The sequence below is a fragment of the Camelina sativa genome, chromosome 11, assembly GCF_030686135.1.
Source record: "Camelina sativa cultivar CO46 ecotype springtype chromosome 11, ASM3068613v1".
Lineage (NCBI taxonomy): Eukaryota > Viridiplantae > Streptophyta > Magnoliopsida > Brassicales > Brassicaceae > Camelina > Camelina sativa.
In genome coordinates this window covers 26,035,624-26,057,256 of record NC_141890.1, presented here as the reverse complement: position 1 = coordinate 26,057,256, position 21,633 = coordinate 26,035,624, and the positions used below count along the sequence as shown (strand labels likewise).

The 21,633-nt window shown below is 37.4% G+C and overlaps 3 protein-coding genes and 3 pseudogenes across 4 annotated transcripts; 1 reads left to right on the top strand and 5 right to left on the bottom strand.

Annotated features, from left to right (window-relative positions):
* Positions 1 to 152: 152 nt before the first annotated feature.
* LOC104728250 (uncharacterized) lies at positions 153 to 2,334 on the top strand (annotated as a pseudogene).
* Positions 2,335 to 3,211: 877 nt separating this feature from the next.
* LOC147934401 (uncharacterized) lies at positions 3,212 to 4,292 on the bottom strand (annotated as a pseudogene).
* A 1,685-nt stretch (positions 4,293 to 5,977) lies between these two features.
* On the bottom strand, positions 5,978 to 8,135 carry LOC147934400 (uncharacterized; annotated as a pseudogene).
* A 1,160-nt stretch (positions 8,136 to 9,295) lies between these two features.
* LOC104724115 (tRNA threonylcarbamoyladenosine dehydratase-like) lies at positions 9,296 to 12,712 on the bottom strand. 2 transcript variants are annotated; one of them, XM_010442564.3, is made up of 11 exons: positions 12,445 to 12,712; positions 12,297 to 12,343; positions 12,104 to 12,200; positions 11,436 to 11,583; positions 11,065 to 11,277; positions 10,801 to 10,935; positions 10,539 to 10,673; positions 10,235 to 10,450; positions 9,914 to 10,038; positions 9,764 to 9,821; positions 9,296 to 9,666 (listed from the first exon to the last, which is right to left on the bottom strand). In XM_010442564.3, exons 1-11 carry the CDS (start codon positions 12,534 to 12,536, stop codon positions 9,556 to 9,558), a joined length of 1,377 nt encoding a protein of 458 aa, XP_010440866.1. In that variant the 5' UTR covers positions 12,537 to 12,712; the 3' UTR covers positions 9,296 to 9,555. The 2 variants fall into 2 exon arrangements, with proteins under 2 accessions (XP_010440866.1, XP_010440867.1); XM_010442565.3 differs by having other exon boundaries at positions 12,104 to 12,194; positions 12,445 to 12,689.
* A 490-nt stretch (positions 12,713 to 13,202) lies between these two features.
* LOC104728249 (protein neprosin-like) lies at positions 13,203 to 15,547 on the bottom strand. Its single transcript, XM_087476163.1, has 7 exons — positions 15,210 to 15,547; positions 15,020 to 15,112; positions 14,706 to 14,915; positions 14,330 to 14,485; positions 14,083 to 14,136; positions 13,741 to 13,884; positions 13,203 to 13,659 (listed from the first exon to the last, which is right to left on the bottom strand). Exons 1-7 carry the CDS (start codon positions 15,339 to 15,341, stop codon positions 13,300 to 13,302), a joined length of 1,149 nt encoding a protein of 382 aa, XP_087332289.1. The 5' UTR covers positions 15,342 to 15,547; the 3' UTR covers positions 13,203 to 13,299.
* A 2,088-nt stretch (positions 15,548 to 17,635) lies between these two features.
* On the bottom strand, positions 17,636 to 21,079 carry LOC104724114 (NADH dehydrogenase [ubiquinone] iron-sulfur protein 1, mitochondrial). The gene is made up of 5 exons (XM_010442563.3): positions 20,510 to 21,079; positions 20,096 to 20,342; positions 19,703 to 19,997; positions 19,243 to 19,617; positions 17,636 to 18,909 (listed from the first exon to the last, which is right to left on the bottom strand). The coding sequence occupies exons 1-5, from the start codon at positions 20,928 to 20,930 to the stop codon at positions 18,010 to 18,012; spliced, it is 2,238 nt and encodes a 745-aa protein (XP_010440865.1). The 5' UTR covers positions 20,931 to 21,079; the 3' UTR covers positions 17,636 to 18,009.
* Positions 21,080 to 21,633: the final 554 nt, after the last annotated feature.

Below are 21,633 nucleotides of genomic sequence, written 5' to 3'. Positions count from 1 at the left end.
CTGATTCTTACTGACTAAGTGATGTATTAATAGGTGATGAAACTAGGGTAGACCATTCCAATGATGTGGGAGTACACCTCGGTATAGCCCCAGCGTCGGCTACACATGGTACCTTTCCTGAGAATGCCAATGAATGTGTGACCAGTGACCACATGGAGATAGGCGTAAAGACGAATTGTGAGTTCGGAAACTCCAGCAGGTATTTGGTATTAATTAGAGACTCTTGTACCGACTTTGTTGCGTGACAGTGACGCACCACCATATTTTGATGATCCGGGTGAAGAAGGTATACAATCATTATCGCAACAATTCATTGTAATGTTATGAAACTCGTTACATGATAACATATGGTTTAACAAGTACTTTGTGTGTGTTGTTTGTAATGTCCAGACCTACTAAACAGGGCGTTAAAGGATGCTGATTATGAAGGCGACGAAATATTCGTGGGGAGGATATTCAAAAACAAGGAAGACTATACCACCAAAATGGCAATCCACGCAATACGTCAAAAGTTCCATTTTATCCACTCAAAATCATGCACGCTGAAAGTGTTGGTTGTGTGTGTTAGTCACACTTGTCCATGGCGTGTATTTGCACATAAAATGGATGACAGCGAGCGTTTTGAAATTAGAAGCATCACTCAGCAACACACCTGCAGTGTTAACGCTAGAGGTGACTTCCACAAACAAGCAACAACTGCGGTTATTGGAAGGCTGATGAAGACACAGTATGTCGTCGTCGGTAGGGGACCGCGGCCAAATGAACTCCGGAAAATGCTTCGCCAAGAGTTCAGCCTGAATGTATCATATTGGAAGGCACGGAGGGCGAGGGAAATTGCGATGGACAATGCCATGGGATCAGCCATAGGAAGCTTCGCATTGGTTCAACCATATTTCCAGCTGCTCTTACAAACAAATCCAAACTCAAACGTATCCCTTGAAACGAAATTGGATAGCAATGGAGTTGATCGGTTTAAATATCTCTTCCTGTCACTACACGCATCAATCCAGGGATACACGTACATGAGGAAGGTAATTGTCATAGATGTTACACACCTACGAGGCCAATATGGAGGCTGTCTCCTTGCTGCAAGCGCCCAGGATGCAAACTTCCAGGTGTTTCCTCTTGCCTTCGCGATAGTGAACAGCAAAAACGACGATGCCTGGACGTGGTTCTTACGCAAGATGACGGAAGTTGTGCCAGACGAAGCAGACCTCGTGTTTGTGTCGGACAGGCACTCTTCCATATACGCAAGTATACGTCAGGTACGAAGTTTGTTTGCCACTTGTTTACCCCATTAACTAACATGTTAGTGTTAATACTGAGTGGCTATAGAGTTAATGTTAATGTTATCACAATATCCCCGTTAACACATAGTTTCGGTACCGTTGTCAGCCCATTAGGTAGCAAGTGTTAATCTGAATTAAAATTATCTGATAGTTTGTAACATGTTATGATAGAACTGGTATTCGGTATCTGAGTTAGACATAGGCCAGCTTGACTAGAATAGGTTCTACGTTGTTAGAGCCTAGTAATTTTATCAGATAACCAAAGTATTGCTTCACCCACTTGATACCATATGTAAACATATACTCTTTTGATTAGTAAGGAACTTGTTATTGTATACTTATAAAACGCATTGTTAATAATTATGTTATCAAAATTATGTTTAGCCTATTCGCAGTATATTTCCATATATTGCGGCAGCCTCAATATTGTTACTGGGTAACATATATTTGCTTGGTTATGTGTACATGTGTATCCCATGTCCTCACATGCGGCGTGCGTTGTCCACCTAAAGAGAAACATCATAGCGATTTTCAAATCCGAGGCTCTGGGATCATTGGTTTCAAGCGCAGCGAGATCTTACAGACTAGTTGATTTCAACAAACTCTTTGTGGAGATCAAAGCAATGAGCAGCAAATGTGCAGACTACCTAATTAGCATTGGTTTCAAGCACTAGACAAGATCTCATTTCGTGGGGGATTGTTTCAACGTAATGACAAGCAACATCGCAGTGTCGTTGAACAATGTCTTGACAATGGCACGCGATTACCCAGTTATATCGATCCTTGAGACCATCCGGACCACATTAGTGACTTGGTTTGCCCTCCGATACTAACAATCCCCTGTAGCCATGCAATAGCTGCAGCTATTCAAGCAGGGGTCAGAGTTGACACTTTGGTGGGGGTTAAGCACACAGCCCCAAATCTCCGTCTGGCATACAAAGCCCTGCTTGAACCTAACTCTAACTGCAATTGTATAATTATCAAGAAGAGGGAAGCCTCATCCATATGTGGAAAAAACAAAGTAATGACCATGGAACCTAAATGAATATAAGCATGCTTAATTACAAAGTTGGTCGCTCGGGTACACAAATTTAGGGTAACATTACAACCGACGTGTATTATGATTTAAACAGTTATCTGCACACCTTATTAGTTATGAACTAAATGATAACTTACCTCGTTTACAACAAGGTCTTGTGTCTGCTTCAAAACAATCCAGTAGTCTCTTAGATGCTAAGATTGTTATCAATACTTGTTTTTAATACTTGTAGTGTTAGATGGTCTCCGTTATCTGGTAACATTTGAGTATTTAATAGTAATATTACCTGCTAACAATGTTTTGACAGGATAATATGAGCTCTTTTGAAAACACTGTTATTATAATATGTAAACTGTTAGAAGGGATAAGAAAATGTTATCATTTAGATGCTAATATTATCAGTGTTATCAGTTCATTGTAAACAGCACCGCATAAATATATAACAAAAAGAAAAACACTACCGAACAGAGGTATCCGTTTAAAATTTTTGATAATACTTATGTTACTCACTAACATAACAGCTATATGTACAAATTGCAAAAGATAAAAAATTGCAGACGGTAAACCTTGCAATAACTCTTGTAACATATACTGAATGTTAGCAACGACCATGAGCCACTGTTATCATATTATTCAAACGAGATATTAGGTGAGTCGAATGTTATCATACCGATGAAAATGTTATCATACAGAAATATATAAGATAAGCACATCTACGAGACGTACCACATAAAACACTACTCCACATAGGTAAAGTTTTAAATTCTTGATACTGCATAAGTTAATCACTAACATATCCGTTCTTCATATGAAGCACAAACGAAAAAAATTGCAGCAGTCTGAAACAAATCCAAATTAACTGATACGGGTTAAAATAAAGGTACTAGATGCCGAATAAAATTATGGTAGACACAAGTTTTTTGGTCTCGGTATCCAACTCGCCAACATCGAATGCAACACATTCTTCCATTCCGCCTTCAGCATGGGCATGGATGAAAAAGACAGACATGGTCCCGGCGTCATGAGGTGAGTTGGCCTGAGGGATTACATGAGGTATTTCTACTATATATGCGGAGGTCACAGGAACCTGTGCCACACTAGAATCCAATTCGGCCTGTTTGAATAAGAAAGGAAGCATTACCGCTAAGGGCTAGATGTCACCAATGATAGTTGAATCGTTCCGAATGTGGATGTTGGAATCAAGGACAATGATTTTTTGGCTGAGGAGATCAACACACAGTGCCACCCAATGCGTTTTTTTCAAAGTTGAAAGGCATGTAGAGGTAATCAGCCTGAGCAAACAGCTCGACACGCTCAGAATCACCCGACCAACAACAGCCTCAAGTAAGGGTTTTGGAAATTTGAAATCCTCAGGATGTTTACACTTGCTGAACTTTGGGTACAGCCTCGCCAATTGAGATAAAAACTTCGAGTCAAGCACGTCCACACGGAGCTTCACACCGTCTACCTCATCCATCCTCAAAAGATGCCTGCTGAACTTAATAAGGCCATCCATTATCTGATAACAGCAATATTAACCAGTTAATCCACTTGTAAATGAAGTAGCTTCAATGAAAAGAAAAACAACCAACCAAATAAAGTAAACTTTACCTTAGCCACCATCGGTTTCTTCCTATCAATTAGGTCAGCAATATCTTTGCTCCAAATATAAAAATCGCCACCAAGACATATAGAACTGGCATAGTTAAATGGGAAATTGCAATATTAAGTTTTATACCTAAAAGAGAAGTAATAAGGTAAATCAATAGTTGGTGGACCAACCTTGTCGCATTCAACTTCTTCATTGAGTTTTGGAAATGCTCCTCCGAATCCTACATGGTAGCGGCATCAGGAAAAATCGGCGATGGGTGGCCTACCAAGTACTTAGTTTTCTTGTAAAAATGGTAGCGCGTGTCCAGTCTAGTCGACAGCGTCCTAAGTCTTTTTGTCCTCTGGACCCCCATCGGTTGTCCACCTAACACCCCCTCTTGGACGCTGCCAGCAGTAAATTCCTTACCAGCCATTAACGGTGACGTTTGGGCCTACAACGTGTTATTAGCATAACGATTAGGTGGTTAAAAAATGGTGTACAACTAGATAACTTCGTGTATAAAGAGGTAACGCCGTGTATAACTAGGTAACGCAGTTAACAAAAAGGTTATAGAGTTAACACCAACCTCATCATGTTGCCCGTCGTGTGTGGATTCATTAACACCAAACTCGTCATGTAGTTCGTGGTGTGTGGGTTCATCAAAACAAACCTATTACCAAGGGGAAGGGTTTAAGCGAAAAGTACAACGATCACAACTACCATTTGATAACAATACTGACCTCGTCGTTAACACCATCCTTTATAGCCACGTCGTCAGCCAAACCGAAGAATGTTAAAACAAAGTTAGCAATTTATTTTTCTTCCAACCACATTTTGCGTATTCAACTTCACACATTAACATGGCCGTTAGCAGGAAGCATAAATGTATATAGCGTTAACAAAAGTTTTACAAAGTACTATACATTTCCAGATAAAGTCAACATACCTCGCCGTTTGGACCGTCTGGTAAGGTTTCAGAACCAACCTGGTAGACAAAGAAAAAGGGGGATTAGCAGGTAACAGAGACATTTTGTTTATGTGTCGTCGTACACAGCTTTAGTAACAAAACAGACCTCGCCATTGACACCTGGATTGGTAGACACGCAGCCAGCCTAACCGAACAATGGTAAAAAAAATAATTAGCAACCTCGAAAGTACAGTATCATAGAACAACAAAACATTACCCCCGCCAAACTCATTACCGTTAACAGATAGCATGATCAGAACTTCGCATGATCAAGTTCTCACAGTAACATGACCGTTAACAGATAGCATAAATATATATAGCGCTAACAGATTTTTAACGTCATAAATCATAACATATCTGGTCGTTTGGGCCGTCTGTTAAGGTTTCATAACCAACCTGGTTCACAAACAAAATGGGGGACTAGAGAAGGTGAAGACAATATCAGGTATAAATACACAGTAACATACGCATTATTCCGTAACAAAAATATTTTACGGTAACTAAGGTTACACCAACCATCATAAGATTATGATAAACACATCAAACCTCATCGTTTGGGTCTTCAAGTAAGGAATCAGAAGCACCCTGGGGCACAATTTAGAAGGGGGTACGAGGAACTTAACCCGATATCAGGTAAAATGCAATTTGCCATGATAACAAATATAGTGATCACCAATGTGGAGACAACTTTAAATTGCATTACAAACCTGGCAATCGTCTTTCTCGGGACAAGGAACGCCGCCATCCTGAATTAATCATATAGCACATTAGCAATGGAGATATATAGTTAACTCCTTAGTTATCGTATGTTACATTTAGTTGGTTCTTTTTAGTAATGGCGAAACTTACCAACCCGGCTTCACAAGATAACATGATAGCCTCCATAACAAGTGATGGTGTTGCGTCAACAGCATCCCTCTATACAGCATTTACAAAATAAGAAACGCAGACCCAAAAAAAAACCCCGACAGAACAAAACTATATAAAATATGGCAACACACTTACCGATGACTCCATCATGCGGTTACCCAGACCATCCCGGCCCTGCTCCGACTGGCTATAGTAAGCAGCTACCTCAGCAACAGAAGTGATCATCGTCGGGAACCCCCAGCCCAAATCGTCTCCAGAATGGTTGCCATAGTTGTGGTGGGCAACAGACCACCGTCCTCCTTGTCCATATCTTTAGAAGCATCAACACCAGTTTGGGGCATCCTCGACTCCGTGTTTACTTCAGCTTCGCCATCTTCGGCGGCAATGGTTGTGTACTTTTTAAACCAGCCAATAACACCTTGAATAATTCTAGCCTCTTGACTCGCTAGCTTCTCGTCGAGAAGCCGAGATATCGCGTTTATGTCTACACCCCCTGGCTGTGTGGCCTCGACATTTTTGGATGCCGACAGATTGGTGGGATTCAAATGAACCCCTCTCCCATGTTGGGCACCTCTCCGTGCACGCGGTGCTTTGCCCCTCACACCCTTCCTGTTTTTTTTTAGGAGAAATCTCAACGTCTGCCGGAATGCAGCCTCCACGAAACATATCGTTATTAAATTTGAAACCTTCTTCAGCCAACCTGACCTAATTATCTACTTTGGGATCTTCTTCATCATCCGTCCATGAAAGGTCTTCCTCCTCAGCATCAACAACAATCTCTGGTAAGATGAGGGGAGCAACATGAGCATGTTCATAACACGTATACACAATGGGGTTAGCAGCTAGAAATGTTGTTATGAAACAAAGCTGATATCAGGTTATGATGATATCAGACTATCATATTATCAGATAATGTTTCCATCAAGCAAACAATGATCTACCCCCCCCCCCCCCCCACGTATCAAAAAGCTAAAAGCTTAACGAGATACCATCATTATAAAAACGTTATCACATAATGCTGGTATCCAGATAAGCTACGGTATCTGCAACTAACCAATGTAGTTACCATGTATTGAGGTTATCAGACAATGTTCCGCAGACAATGCCGTTATCGGCCAATTTATTTAACACAGATACACTAAATACTGATTGCTAATGTTGTTATCAAACAATGTTGCTATCAGCGTAAGTTGTTATCAGACTCGGATGGTTATAGAAAGTGTTCCGATCACGCAAACAATAGACTAACCCCACAAAAAAACAAAAATAAAATTCCGAAAAGCATATGGGAATTAGCATATAACATCATTATTAGATAATGATGGTATCCAGTAAAACTATGATACGAACGGATAACCAAGATTATTACCATGTACTATCGTTACCATACAATAATCATCGCATAAGGTTGCATCAGCTAATGTTTTTAACCGAGATAATAATCATTATAATAAACTGATGAAATTGATAGTTACAGATAAACGAAATATAATGGTTCAGAACACAAGGAATCATCTAATGCATTTCAAATATATTTCTTTGGTGTTACCAAGCATAAACGGAACCGCCTGGCATCGCGGGGCTTCATCTTCCTCCTCTGATTCAGAACACAAGGAATCATCTAATGCAGGTCCCTCTTGGATAGAAAGGGCTGCTTGCAAAACCACAAGTTGGAGAGCATATAATAGACCATGAACAGACACAGACGTCGTTGCCAGCTGGGGTAGATCTCTCTCTTTAATTGATGTCATCATCATCTCAAACGACTTCCTCCCTCACGGATATGAAGTAAATGCCTCCAGGCTCTCAGCCATTTCGGCATGTTCCTTAAAAATCTTTGGGGTGATGAGATGTAGGTAGCAAAAAACCGTCGACGAGTGCCAGGTAAGCAAAACGAAGCCTCATACAACTATCCGTAACTGTTTTCTTCTTCAGCATGTTTATAACCCTATCCGCGGTTACATCATCCTCGAGTCCGAATAGGGTGCTGTAAACTGGAATTTGTTTTCCGGCGGTCCCTCTCCTCTTTTTCTTCTAAACGGTCGAGAACTTACTACAACGCATCCCTGTTACTAGTTTGAATTCGCGAAGGGACAAGCGAATAGGAGTGCCCGCAAAAACAACCCAGATCTCGTTTGATTTTGAAACAGAGAGTTGCCTACGCAGTAGAAACAATCCAAAAGTAGCCGACCAGCTTGGTCTGTTCGAGAAATCGAAAAGAGATCCAAGCGGGGAATCCCTAGTTGTATGAATCTCATTCCGATCCAATGCATCTATGATAACCATTAGTGTTTTGAACTTGTAGTACACATTAGCCCTCTCGCCCAGTGGTTCTTCTCCTTGTGCAATCAATCGATCCGGTAACTCAACAGCATCCATCTAAACCCTAAATAAAAAACAAATAGACTTATTCAGAAACGCAAACTTGTATTGAATCGTCGAATTATAGACAACAACGTTAAATACGAAAAACCGCTTACCAAAAAAACACTACGGCCGGATCTGTTAATTTCCTCGACAATAAGCTACTTGATTCGGCGATTTCTTCTTGGTGAGTTTTTGAATAGATCTTGATAAGTAGGTTAAATGTAATAGTATCCGATGATATATAACGAAACTAAACGCCGTTTGGACTTTCACAACTGCAGGAAATCTTAAATGTTCCTTTTTAGTAGATAACGCCAGCTATGACACTACAATCCCCCACATATCTATCACTTAAATCTTCTGACACCCAGAATCTAAAAATAAAAAAAGATCTTTTCATTTATCTGCACATGCATGCGTAGTAGGGATAAAAGGATGATAAATATATGTACAATACAACGGGAATAGTATTTTTTGTGTCAGTTAATTACGAAGTAGTCTCATGGTACATATTGCAATTTCCTTTATTTTATTCATTCTTTTTCTCTCTCATCTAATCTCACCTTTACTTTTTTTTTCTAATTCCCGACACTTTTTCACTTTTTATTTTCTTTCACTTCTTCTTTTACCTTTGTTTTTTTTATTACAACTCTATTAATTTTTTTGGAAATTTAAATATAGTGGTGGACAAATTTACACTATATATAGACAAAATAAATCTCGTCCACAAATATGAAAATGCACAATATTGAAGTTTTTGGTAGACAACATTGAAATTTTTATGGACAACTTTCATATTCTTAGAAATTAAACAAGTTATATGAGTTATTCGAAATAAATAAATTGTTGTGAATAATTTAAACAATTTTTAAACAACTTTTGGTGAACAACATTGAGTTTTTCAATGGACAACATTGAAATTTACGATGGACAATTTTAATACTCTTACATATTAGACAAGTCATATGGGTTCTCCCAAATTGTATTGGCGGACAAAAATTTGAAACCAAAAAACTTACTAAATTTGGTAGACAAAAGTTATTGTCAACGAAGTTTGTTTCTTAGCTATTTGTCTTTTTGCACTTTGATTCTTTCTTTTAAATGTCAATACTGTCAGTATCATGTGTTTTTCAATGTGGTAGAATGAAAAAGTTTTAAACGAAACGTGGTAGTTTTGATTAAATTCTCTTAAAAAAATTCATTCAAACATCATTTTTCATCTCGTTTCAGTTGGATCATTTGAATGCATAAACGAACATAGCCTACCCATTGGCAAAAACCAAAAAAAAACAATTTGCTAATCATTTGAGAAAATAATACATTAAGATGAGTAATTTGGTAAAAAAGCCATTCACACTAATACTAAGCAAAATGCTTCTTCAAGCCTATGTGATTGATGATTTTCTCTATAGGTTCTTTTGTCTTTCTTCTGCTAGCCGTAGAAATCAAGCTCTGCCTTCTTCAGTACACATGAAACTGTTTCAAAGAACTCTGTTTCACTTTCCTTCACTTCCTCGAGAGTCTTAGCCTCATGTTCATCCGCCTATCATAACGTAGCATACCTCAAAATTAAACCCGACCAAACCGACGAATTCATTTTAATGATTTCAAGCTATTGTCATTAAGCAAAAAAAACAAACCTCTTTAAACTTCAAAAGAATCAAGTTCGAGACTGTTGCTGGCTTCTTTGCATCCCATCTGATTAATCATAATACCACATTATATTTTTTTTGTCGGATTTCCATTGAACTTATTACGACCTGTGAAGTAAAAGGAGTGAATCCACATACCTTACGAGCATCAACTCATTCATGGCTCGCCACATTCCTCTCCCAACATCTTTTGCAGTCTCATCTCTAGCACTTCGTCCGTGCCACAACTCTTTCACTACGTACATCACTTCCTCCACATCCACCTGCAGAAAACAAAAGGAGATAACATTCTAGTCATTTTCAGGAAATGGACCAAAGTTTTAGAAGAATTCTCAAGAACCTGCTTTAACTTAGAAGCAGTTTTCAAGTGTCACATAAATCTCAGTTACTGTTAGTCTTCCTATTAGTCTTTTTCTTTACAATTTATAGCGATAAGACCACTAAGACTAATCAGAATACCTCTACTTCTGCAGATGTGCCATAAATTGTCTCCTCATGCTCAATAAGGCGGTTATGCAGCAATCGATAATGATCCAAATCTAGATTTACAATAGGCTCCATCTGAACTTGTACACCTGCAAGTTGTGTAATAACATAGGAGGCCATAATTTGTCCAAAAATAGCTGGGATGCTTCCAAGTACAGGAATTATCCGAACACGAAAGCCAGGTACTACCTGAAAATCACAAGCAAGATATAAGATCAATGACAAATATAAAGACTGGACATAGATGTTCAGTGTTCCAAGAACTGAAATTAGTTACTTGATAATCTGAGGGATTCTCGTCTTCCCCATTTGGTCTTTTAAAGGGAAGCAACTTCGCTTTTGGTTTTTCCAGGGAAAACACAACAGGAATGCCTCCTTCAATGCCATGTTCTCTCCTCAATCTGTGTCTTACCTGAAAAATCAAGAACCACGTAAGAGATCAAAAGTGTGTAGTAGTGTTGAGACCCGAAGATCATCAACTATGTATACTATCCATCTAATGAATGCCTTTTATTAGAGGAAAGAGTTAGAATTGTTACAGAACGAGATAATGGGTCAATTGTTGACTCTCTAATATCAGCCACTCTGATTCTTGTTGGGTCAGCTCTAGAACCAGCACCAGTTGCACACAGAACTTTCAAACCCCTCTTAACGCAAGCAGCCAAAAGTCCCACCTAACATTATATTTGAAACGAGACCAAAATATCAGTGTGCCTCACATGTCTAAACCTGAGGAACTTCTCAAACACAAGGAATGCTATAATCTAAAGCACTATTGGAAGTAGATGGATTAACTCATGTACCTTTGTATCGATGTTGTCAATGCAGTCCAAAACAAAATCTGGGTTGCCTGAAAGTATTTCTGCTTCAGAAGATGAGTCATAGAGCATCACCTTGGCTTCTATATGGCATTCAGGAAAGATTGAAGAGAAATGTTTCTTGAGACATATAGCTTTCGGAATACCAACATCTGCTCGTGTTGCAACAGCGTGTCGATTTAATGATGAAAGCGAGACCTTCTCATGTTCATGGAATTAAGAATACTTATGAATATATATGTAAGAAAAAAAAACACAAGATTCTCTGTGATGCTTGGAAGGAATTAAGTGAATCAAATTTATCTAAAACAGACCTTAAATCTATATAATGAAGTTAAAGAAATAACCAATGATACCTGGTCAAAGTCAACCAGGAGGAGCTTCCCAACACCTGACCTCAAGAGCATAGATGCAGCATGACTCCCTACACCTCCAAGTCCAATCACCACAACATATGATCCAGTGACTTTACGCTGAGACTCGAGATCGAAAAACTGGATATTCCTGAACATAAAAAAACATTTAGAATCAAGGAAAATCAATATAGCATCAGGTAATGTGTTGAACATCAGCACAAAAAGGTTCACACATTATAAGCATAGTATGATTTAACAAGGCACAAGATGATTTCAATTTAATCTTTCGCTTGTGCCTTCTAACATTGACAGAAAATACCATAACTTGTATCTCTTTAGTATCACAAGACTTTTCAAGAAAAATTACTTTACTCTTGAGATTGACTCAAGATCGAAAAACAAGATATTCCTTTAAGAGACAAATTAGCATAAACATTTAGAATCAACATAACATCATGCAATGTGCTTAACTTAAATACAAAGAGACTCAGACATCACAACATATTGCCTTAGCAAAGGTAAAAAGTAGATTTGCTTGAACAAACCAATACTTTCAGAAAGATCATAGCTTCTGTCTCTTAAGAATCAGCTAAAGTTTGGTAATATGGGTTTACTAAAAGTCCTCCAAAAACAATAATTTTCATTGCAACAAAGATTAAAAAGGGTACCTGGTTAAATGTTCAGAAACAATTTCATCATTCAAAAGATCCTGACCATTAGCTGCAGTAACAGGTCTTGTCTCAGACTCAATACCGTTTCCTGCAACTAACACCAATTTAACCAAAACATAGTAATCGAAATCTGTTTTTTTTTTTGGGTTTATGATATCCAAAGAAACAAAAGTTACAAAATCACAAGTACCTAGGAAGTTAGTTACTGGGTTTTCATCGTGCTGCTTCACTGAGCTCCTGCAAGTAAAGAAAGCGAATCAGCTTTCAATTTTGTCGAAACTGCTATAGGATTTAGAGGTTCTGTAACACGAAATTGAGAGTCTTGAGGTTATAATTGCCTGGAGAGAAGTTTAAGGAGAGCGACGGTGGAGAAGGATCCGATAAGAGCTCCGGCTCCGACGAGACTCAGATACTTTAGTTTCTCCTCCATTACCGTTAACTTACCTTGTCTTTCCCAGCGAATCGTGATTAAAAAGTTTTATGAATGGGGTTTAGGGTTTATTACACACATCAACGAAACTTTTAGAATCTATTCCGATATTTACATACTTTCGGTTCAATTTGGTTCATCCCAGCTCGGTTTGGTTTCATAAAGGCTGCACCTTCGGATACCTGTTCGGATTTTGGATAGAATATTTTGGATATTCAGATTTAAAGGTATAGAGCCCGTTTGGGTAATTTTAGATTTGGATCAAATATTTTTGGGTTTGGATTCAGATTACTAGAAGTTTAAAATTTGTCTAAATTACTCAAAAATATCCAAACTATCTATAAACCTCGAATAGTTTTTACTCAAATTTACGGAAAAAAATAACTTAACTACTCTAAAATATAAAAAATTCTAAATATTTTGGACACTTAGATTATTACAAATATAAATATTATTAATATATTATTGCTAGATAATTATATTGTGGTGGGTATATTAATATACTTGTTCGGATTCGTGTTTGGATCAGGTTTGGTTTCGAATTTTTGGATCTTGAGAATTGAGAGATAAAAACCGTTTAAGTATTTTCAAATTACGTGATTAGAGTTTGGATCGGATCGGATCCTCACATTCGGATAATTTGCCCAAGATTTCATACACCACAAAAATGAAACAAGGAAGGTGAACAAATTATTTTAGATGCTCAATTACATGTTGTTTGAACATAAATTATTTTTTACTTTTACATAAAGTTATCTTCTTCTCACTTTAATATAATCCCAGGACCTCCAAAATATATGATATGTCCGACCGGTAACCCTGAATATAAATCCTCGTATACTTTATAACCATGATTGTTGTCCGAGTATGTCTCTATATTCTTCACCATCCGGTCGATATTAAAATTCTCGTCGACCGTAGTTATATTACAGATATGTGCATCGAACTTTGGATCCAACAAAGGAAAATACCCATTCCCCATTTGAGGACCAGGCAATAATGCACTATATGCTTCTCCTCCCCATTCAATATTGTTTGCCATACTCTGTTGAAATAGTTTTGCCGGCCAATACCCAATATATATTCCTCCAAACTCAAGCCGCCAGTTACCATTTCCTTTATCCTTTCATGATCAATATCAATATCAATATCTAACATCTTGTTGAGTTATACAAAATGGAGAAGAAATTAATAACAAGCAAACCTTGAGTAAGCTATATGTATCATAAGCACTTGTTTTAGAGCCGCGAACAGTAGGAGGACCTCGAAGCACACCAAGAGGAATATCTGAACGGACTACTACCATTCCAGCTGGACACAAAGTATTATAACACTTGTTTTGACCTGCCTGTATGATTCTATATATCGTTATGCATGCCTAGCTTATGATTATATAGTACAACAACAAAAAAAAGGTTCAATAATATACATACGAGATGAGATAACATGGATAGAAAATTGATATGACGGAAAATATGAACTATGTAAAAAAAAAAGATGGACAAAAAAACTTTGAAGAAATAGTATGTGTAAGCAATTAACTTACTTTTGTATAAACAAAACTTCTTGGTTGGTTGTCAGGGTATAAATCTGGATTAATCTGAAATGTAATTATATTTCTGTTAATAATATATAAGTCAGTATTCTAGATCGGTATACAATTATAAAAAAACCAACTTATCATGATTTTTTTTCTTTTTTTTTTGGCCAAAACCAATTTATCGTGATTTTTAATTTTGATAATTAAGTGAAAAATATAATTAATTAAATATAACATGTGAAAACAAACTTACAGTCCATCCAGCTTGAATATAATCTTCTCCGATCTGAACAAGCATACGAGCAGAACTAAATTGTGGATATTTAACTTCAGGATCATTTACAGATACAACCATTGATGCTCCATTATAGTTTTTCCTTTCTCCTTTCTTGGTACGAGCCACCGCAAACTAGTCATCATCACCATGATCATAATCAACTTTTGTTGTATATATGAGTTTGATAAAAAAAAAAGTTATATACCGTGCGTCATTTAAAATAACAAAGAACATAAAATAAAGATTAGTGCGCAGTTGTATAAAATTTATATACATTAAAAAAATGCAATGGAAAAGGAAAAAAATGTTAAACATCTTATAAAACATAACAGAAAGAGTACTACTTACTTACATGATGTTGTTCATTATCTACACTATATTGATTATAAGTGAAGTTCCAGGAACCTCTGGGCTTATATTTGTCAGGATGCGAATTTAGTCTCAAGAGTTTGTCTTTAGTGACTCTTTGTATGGGTATAGTATCTAAAGGACACCCTACACCATTTTCCCACAGAAAACCGAATTTTTTATCATTTAACTCTTTTGGTTTTGAATTATGCATCTACATTTTAAAAATAAATTATGTATTAGTGAAAAATAAGAAATTAATTAATGGTAAAATTAGGATATTTCTTTGTAGTCACAAATATTAAATTTATTATATACTTTGTAGCGGAATAAGTGATTTTTCATCGTTGGATGATCAAACGCTGGTTGTTTGTAAAAATCCACACATTCATAGGTATCTCCATGTACAGTCTATCATCCATTAAAAATGAAATTAGAAAATACTTAATAAACTTCATATAATTAATAAATATTGTGCTAAACAATAGTAAGATTAAATTAAACAAACTTTGATTATTTTAGCAGCATCTTCGTTGACAAATTTAAGTTGTTTTTCCAATGTTTCTGCATCCACAAAACGATTATTGAGACTCGCCAGGTCACTGAAACATAGAATATAACTTATCAAACATATCAACATCTTTGAACCACTTAATCCGTAAGTTCTACGAAAAAGTGTTAAGCTGACAATCAAATAGTCAAGGGAGATTTATAGGAAAAGAAATATATAATAATATCAAAAGTAGTGAGACAAAGAGACTTATAAAGAACACTAATTAATGTTTTCTAGATGCATGTGGTTTCTTTTCATCAAAGTTTAACTATATAATTAACTCATTTAACTATTATTAAGTGTCTTATAAACTTATCTCTATATATAATTATTATTATATAATAATAGCTTTATAAAAGAAAGAATTAAATGAGAGAAAATGAAACATAAATAATTTTAATGTTGTTGACAAAAAAAATAATAAGAAGAAATTTTAATGTTCACTAGATATGTTTAATTAATTTTTAGAAAAGTTTCAACTATGTAATTAACTCATACTCCCTCCGTATCACTTAAAAATGATGTTTTAGCGACTTTTTTTTTGTATATTAATTTAAATGATGTTTTTAATTTTCTATGTGATAACATCCTATTTTTACTCATTTTAGCTATAGTTTTCTAAGGGTTTTTTATGAAGTGTTTAGGATTATTTCAAACCTGAAAGGATGATTTCCAAGTATATATTTTTAGATTCAAGGAGGTTTCATAGGTTTAAAGGCAAAAGGTACCAAAAAGAGAGCAAAACACATTTTTAGATAGTTTCGGAGCCTGATGTTACGGCCAACTTTTGAAAAGCTTACCAATAACCAAAATGAACGTTCTTGGTTTCTAGAAAGCTAGAAAAGTCTTGTTTCACCTCCAATTGGAATAATAAGTTACACTCATCTCTCAAAACATGTCGCAGACACGCCAGAAGATGTGTGACCGTCGGAAGCTTCTTGTCCACACCAGCCACAGGATCCGTGATCGCTCTCCTCCCTACACCACACACCGGTCACAGCCCACGTGACCGGTCCAGAAGCCTGCATCTTGCCCTAAAACGCTGAGTTTCGACAATAGAAGCCTTAAACCGATTTCCTATACCCCGAAGCTTAGATACTTGTTTTAACTTAGGTTTTCGGTGTGCATTCGCCAGCCCCCCAAGGAAAGACGACCGGAGAGACACCAGCAACCTTCACCACCTCCTCGTGGCCGTTCGAAGTTTGTTCATACCGTCGTTCATTTCCGAAGTCATCACTCATCACCATCACTTCTTTTTTTTTTTTGGACAAATAGTCACCATCACTTCACTTCTAGTCACTAATCTTCTCTTGTTTCTGTTTTTTACTTGTTTAAGAGAGAAAAATCACCAACTCTTTATCACAGTGAAGATCTTCAACTCTTTTTGTACTCATATTTTTTTATGCATTCTCTTATATCTATGGTTTTGATTTGCTTGAATATGTGTTAGTAGTTAATTTGGTGTAAGGGTTTTCAAAGGCGACTCATGGATTGTTAACTAGGGTGTTTAGATTCGAATTTGTTTGTTTATGATCTCCATCTAGGTTTATCTTTGCTGCTTACTGCTTGATTGACATGTCAACCTAGCTACTACTTTTAGGATAGATCTGCTTTCCGAAGGTTTGATGAGTTGCCTAAAAGTAATCTAGATGAGGAAAACGTCATAACCTGCGAAAGTTGAGTTATGAAGCCTTGTAAACACATTGAGTTGGATTGTTACAGATGTATTACTCTTGATTACTTACGGAAATAAAGTAATTTAGGTTGTTTAGACATAGTGACTGGTGCTATGGTATAGACTTATCTCTTAATCGAAATTTGCGTTCTTGAACATAAATTTACTTTAGAGGTTTGAATAGGATGACTTTAGTTATCAACATTTATAGAAAAAAAAAAAGAGGTTGTACGTACAAAAAGTAACAAATATGTATGTCGAAGCTGAGAAAACATCTGTAAGGTATTTTTCTGAAAATTGTCTAATGATTCAGTATAGTATAAACCAAATGACTTGGTTGGAAAAGAGAAAGTGACATAATAAGAAAATATACAAAATAGTTATCCAAAAAGATACTAGAAGTTTTTAAAATAGATGTAAAACTATGGAGTCTGTTTCCGACAATATAGAAAATATCTGGAATTCTTAAAATGATCTAAAATAACTCGTCAGGTCTACCCAACCAATCATGGCATACTATTTTGGGACTGAGAGTAATAATATAAATCACAATTAGAGTTATAACTTATAACCAAATCGGTGATGCTATTCCTTTTTTTTTTCTAATCATATCAAAATTCGTAAATGCAATCACAAAGTTGAAATTGAACTTATTTTAGGTAATACAACTGGTCAAAAAAGTTTAATTCACAAGGGATCGCTTCACTTTAGAAACCAACTAAATCCTTTTAGAATTTGCATTGTCTGTAGCAATCACAATGATTAGAACAAATGATAAGGTAGAGATTGTATGTATTCATCGCCATGCCGGAAATTCATCTAAGCAAAGGCAATCAAAAAGAGTCCTACTAAGAACAATACAAGATGCCACAAAGCATCCAATTAACACTGCAATGTTTCGCATCTAACAATGTGCTTATTGCAAATTGCTTATAGATTTCAGCGCAAGCTAAACCGAGATTTAGTGGTACTCGGCTTAAACAAAAGGTCTCGGTAAAGAGGAGAGCAAACCAAGAATCAGTACCTTTATTTTTGCAAAAGAGGAAAAAAATGAGAAAACATAGCAAGTTAAAAAAGCTCTCACTTCTTCAAGAGCACGGCACTGCACTGCGCCATGATCTTTGATGCTCTTGTGATCGAGTTTGTCATGTAAAAGTTCTCAACAGCGGGTTGGAACGGTGTTGTGCTCATTGTCTCCTTGCACTCAGGCTTCAATGTAGGCCCAAAAGCAGCTGGCTCTCGCTCATCTGTGTTGACCAGATTTGGTGCGACGTTCTTGATTCTTGATCTAACACCTTCAATTGAGTTGTATGGAAGCTTCACACCTGAGATCTCTGACAATGCTCTGACAATCTTCCAGTCATCTCTTGCATCACCAACGGTTGGAACAGCGGGAACAGTCTGTTGAGTAAATCCTTCTGTGTTTTCATAGGTTCCTTCTTTCTCGGTGAAGGCCGATGCAGGGAGGATTACGTTTGCACGGTAAACCGCTTTGTCTCCATGGTGGCCTTGATAAACCACGAAGGCGTCTTTAGGAATCTTGTCAACATCTACATCGTCTGCTCCCATCAAGTAGACGAATTTTGCAGACTCGAGGGCTTTGGCGGACTGTTGAATGAGACCGAGATCAAGAGCAGCCGCTTGAGCAGCATAGAGAAGGAGAAAGTTGAGACCGTTCCAGTCTGGTCGGACGACATTGTTGGCTTGTGCAATGGATTCAACAGAAGAGAGGATGGCATTTTTATCGGTTCTGTTGAAGAGCCCAGCACCAACAATGATTGCAGGGTTTTTGGCGTTCTTGAGTGCCGTACAGAATGGGTGCCGTCCCTCAGCAATTTCCTTAAGAGTATCAGGCCCAGTCCCGAGGTGTTTGCAGTCGTAGTTGAACTCTGCAGGTGGACCAACGTATCCAACCTTGGCATTCGATGCACGGACTGTCTTGCAGATCCTAGCATTCACCATTGCAGCTTCAACCCTTGGCTGGTAAAAATAGACAGAAAACAGGTGAATATACCGCTAATAAAACTGCACAAGGTTGATATCTTAAAGAGCAATTTTAGCTTAGGAGAAACTAGCAGCCTGAACATGTGTAGCATTGACCCGCATCAGAAATGTAAATCATAAACAAAATTTTAACATCTAATCTGGTTTTAGAAACCTATGCATTCCTTAAATTAATATGCACAGAAACTTTAGTCACACCACCAAATTAGGTTACACAATTTTTTTTTTTTCTGTGTCATTGATCCAAATCACAAGTGTCTATGTAATCTAGTTCTCGTAACCTTGCAAAGAGACAGGGTGAAAACTCACCTGGGTGCCAACTAGAAGGAAGAGATCGGCGTTCTCAAGTCCGCTGATGCTAGTGTTCATCAAATAACTGTACCTAAGATCAGCATCAACACCAACAGCTGTTCCTTCACACCAGACATTGTCTGAACCCATTCTATTAACAAAGTCCTTCAATACCATCATGGATTCTGCATCAGATAGCTGGCCTGCTACTCCAACAATCTCATCTGGCTTCACCTGATGAATGACATCACCCACAACAGCCAAGGCATCACGCCAGCTCACTGCCTTGAATCTTCCATCGGAATCTCGGATCATAGGGTCGCTAAGCCTTTGCCTTTTTAGGCCGTCATAACAGAATCGGGTTTTGTCAGATATCCATTCTTCATTAATATCCTGAATAAAAAAATTCATAAGTACAACATCCAACAAAATACTTATACGGTATAGCGATTTTGAACAAAAAAAACAATTGACATACCTCATTAAGACGTGGAATGATACGCATCACTTCTGGTCCTCTACTATCAACACGGATGTTGGACCCAACGGCATCACTAACATCAATGGTTTCTGTTGCCTTCAATTCCCAGTTTCTGGCTTTAAAGGCAAAGGGCTTTGAGGTCAAGGCTCCCACGGGACAGATGTCTATAACGTTTCCAGAGAGTTCACTAGTCATAAGCTTCTCAACATAAGTTCCAATTTCTTCTCCACTACCACGACCTAGCATGCCAAGATCCTGAACCCCAGCAACTTCTGAAGCAAACCGTACACACCTACAAAGACATTATAGAAACATAACCTAATCAATAGGATAGTATAATGTATCACAGCAACTAAAATATCACACTTTTAAGCAAACTCTTTAAGTAACCTTGTACACTGGATACACCGAGTCATAACAGTCTTCACAAGAGGACCAAGGTTTTTATCAACAACAGATCTTTTCATCTCAGTGAAACGGCCTCTGTCAGATCCAAAAGCCATAGACTGATCCTGAAGATCACACTCTCCTCCCTGGTCACATATAGGACAATCCAGAGGATGATTCATCAACAAGAATTCCATCACTCCCTCCCTCGCCTTCTTCGCTATTGGTGTATCAGTCTTAATTTTCATCCCTATTAACAAGAAAAATCTTAATTTCATCATCATCATCAAACAAAACCCAACAAAAATTGGAATAGAAATGAAACAATAGCACAAAATCCCAATTTCTTCTACCAATCAAACGATCAAATCAAAAAAATTCCCACAAATCCGAAATCAAAAGCTTAAATGAACAAACCGGGAAGAGCGGGCATGGCACACGACGCCACAGGCTTGGGAGATTTCTCGACCTCAACAAGACACATCCTGCAATTTCCAGCAATAGACAAACGAGAATGATAACAAAACCTCGGGATATCAACTCCGGCGACCTCACAAGCCTGAAGAACTGTGAATCCTTTAGGGACTTTGACCGCGTAACCATCAACAAAGACCTCGATCGCATCCTCGGGATTCGAGAAATGGACGCGTGCTCCACCGATAGGGTTCCTAGGAGGGAGAATCTGTGTCGGCGGCTCGGGCTCAGAGACAGCGGCGGATTCAGGAGATTGGAGCTCTGGTTTGGAGACGATGGTGCGGAGGAAGAAATTGGAGCGTTGGGATTGAAGAAGACGAGAAGCTGGTCGAATGGTTCGAGAAGCTAAGATGCCTAAACCCATGGCGTTGTGGATCTGTATCGTCCTCTACTTGTTATTCTTCTTCTTCTTCTTTCGTCTATGTGTGTATTTCTCGATCTTGTTGTGAGAACTCCTGAAGCATTTGTGAGGGAGGAAGAGACACGATTGAGTGTGTTTTGGGCTTTATGGGCTTTCATTTTGGATATTCAAATTGGGCTTACATTGAACCAAGAACTAAGCTACTTGGATTTTTTTTTTTTTTTTTTTTGTTAAGAACCATTGGGCCACCCTTATACTTGCTCTTATGATCAAATCCGCTATTTTCAATCTTTTGTATCTTAAAGTCAAGTCCGACTGTCTCAAAATTATGTTCAAATCTTTTCTTTTAAACGAACTTTAGATAGAAATTCAAATATAAACTTTATTGGCCGGAAACAAAAAAACTCTTTTGTAGAAATTTTTAAATTTAGGACTTTTATAGCTAATGATTATCTTTGTAAAAAGAACTTGTGCTATTGCGCCTTGAGCACATGCCCTATAACGAATCTGTTAACATGAACGCCAATACGAATTTTATTTTTTTGCCATTATTAATTTTTATGAAATTTTAAGATTTTTGTCGCATGCAAAACTGGCTATAGTTAAGATGCTAATAATTCATATATAATTGCATTACAGCCGTTTACTTTGTATATAATTAAGTAGAGTAGTAAACCTCTAATCAACCATTAGAATTATTAGCCCG

Bases quoted from the DNA above. Each gene is read 5' to 3' on its own strand.
- LOC104724115 (XM_010442564.3), bottom strand. From the start codon at position 12,536: ATGGAGGAGAAACTAAAGTATCTGAGTCTCGTCGGAGCCGGAGCTCTT. The intron at 12,344-12,444 runs GCAATTATAACC...CTTTACTTGCAG, and splicing joins CTCCTTAAACTTCTCTCCAG to GAGCTCAGTGAAGCAGCACG. The intron at 11,584-12,103 runs GTACCCTTTTTA...TTTTATGTTCAG, and splicing joins GTTTCTGAACATTTAACCAG to GAATATCCAGTTTTTCGATC.
- LOC104728249 (XM_087476163.1), bottom strand. From the start codon at position 15,341: ATGTTGATATGTTTGATAAGTTATATTCTATGTTTCAGTGACCTGGCG. The intron at 15,113-15,209 runs GTTTGTTTAATT...AATGGATGATAG, and splicing joins ATGCTGCTAAAATAATCAAA to ACTGTACATGGAGATACCTA. The intron at 14,486-14,705 runs GTAAGTAAGTAG...GATGATGACTAG, and splicing joins TAGATAATGAACAACATCAT to TTTGCGGTGGCTCGTACCAA.
- LOC104724114 (XM_010442563.3), bottom strand. From the start codon at position 20,930: ATGGGTTTAGGCATCTTAGCTTCTCGAACCATTCGACCAGCTTCTCGT. The intron at 20,343-20,509 runs GTTTGTTCATTT...TCTTGTTAATAG, and splicing joins TGCCATGCCCGCTCTTCCCG to GGATGAAAATTAAGACTGAT. The intron at 19,618-19,702 runs GTATGTCAATTG...TTTTTTATTCAG, and splicing joins TCATTCCACGTCTTAATGAG to GATATTAATGAAGAATGGAT.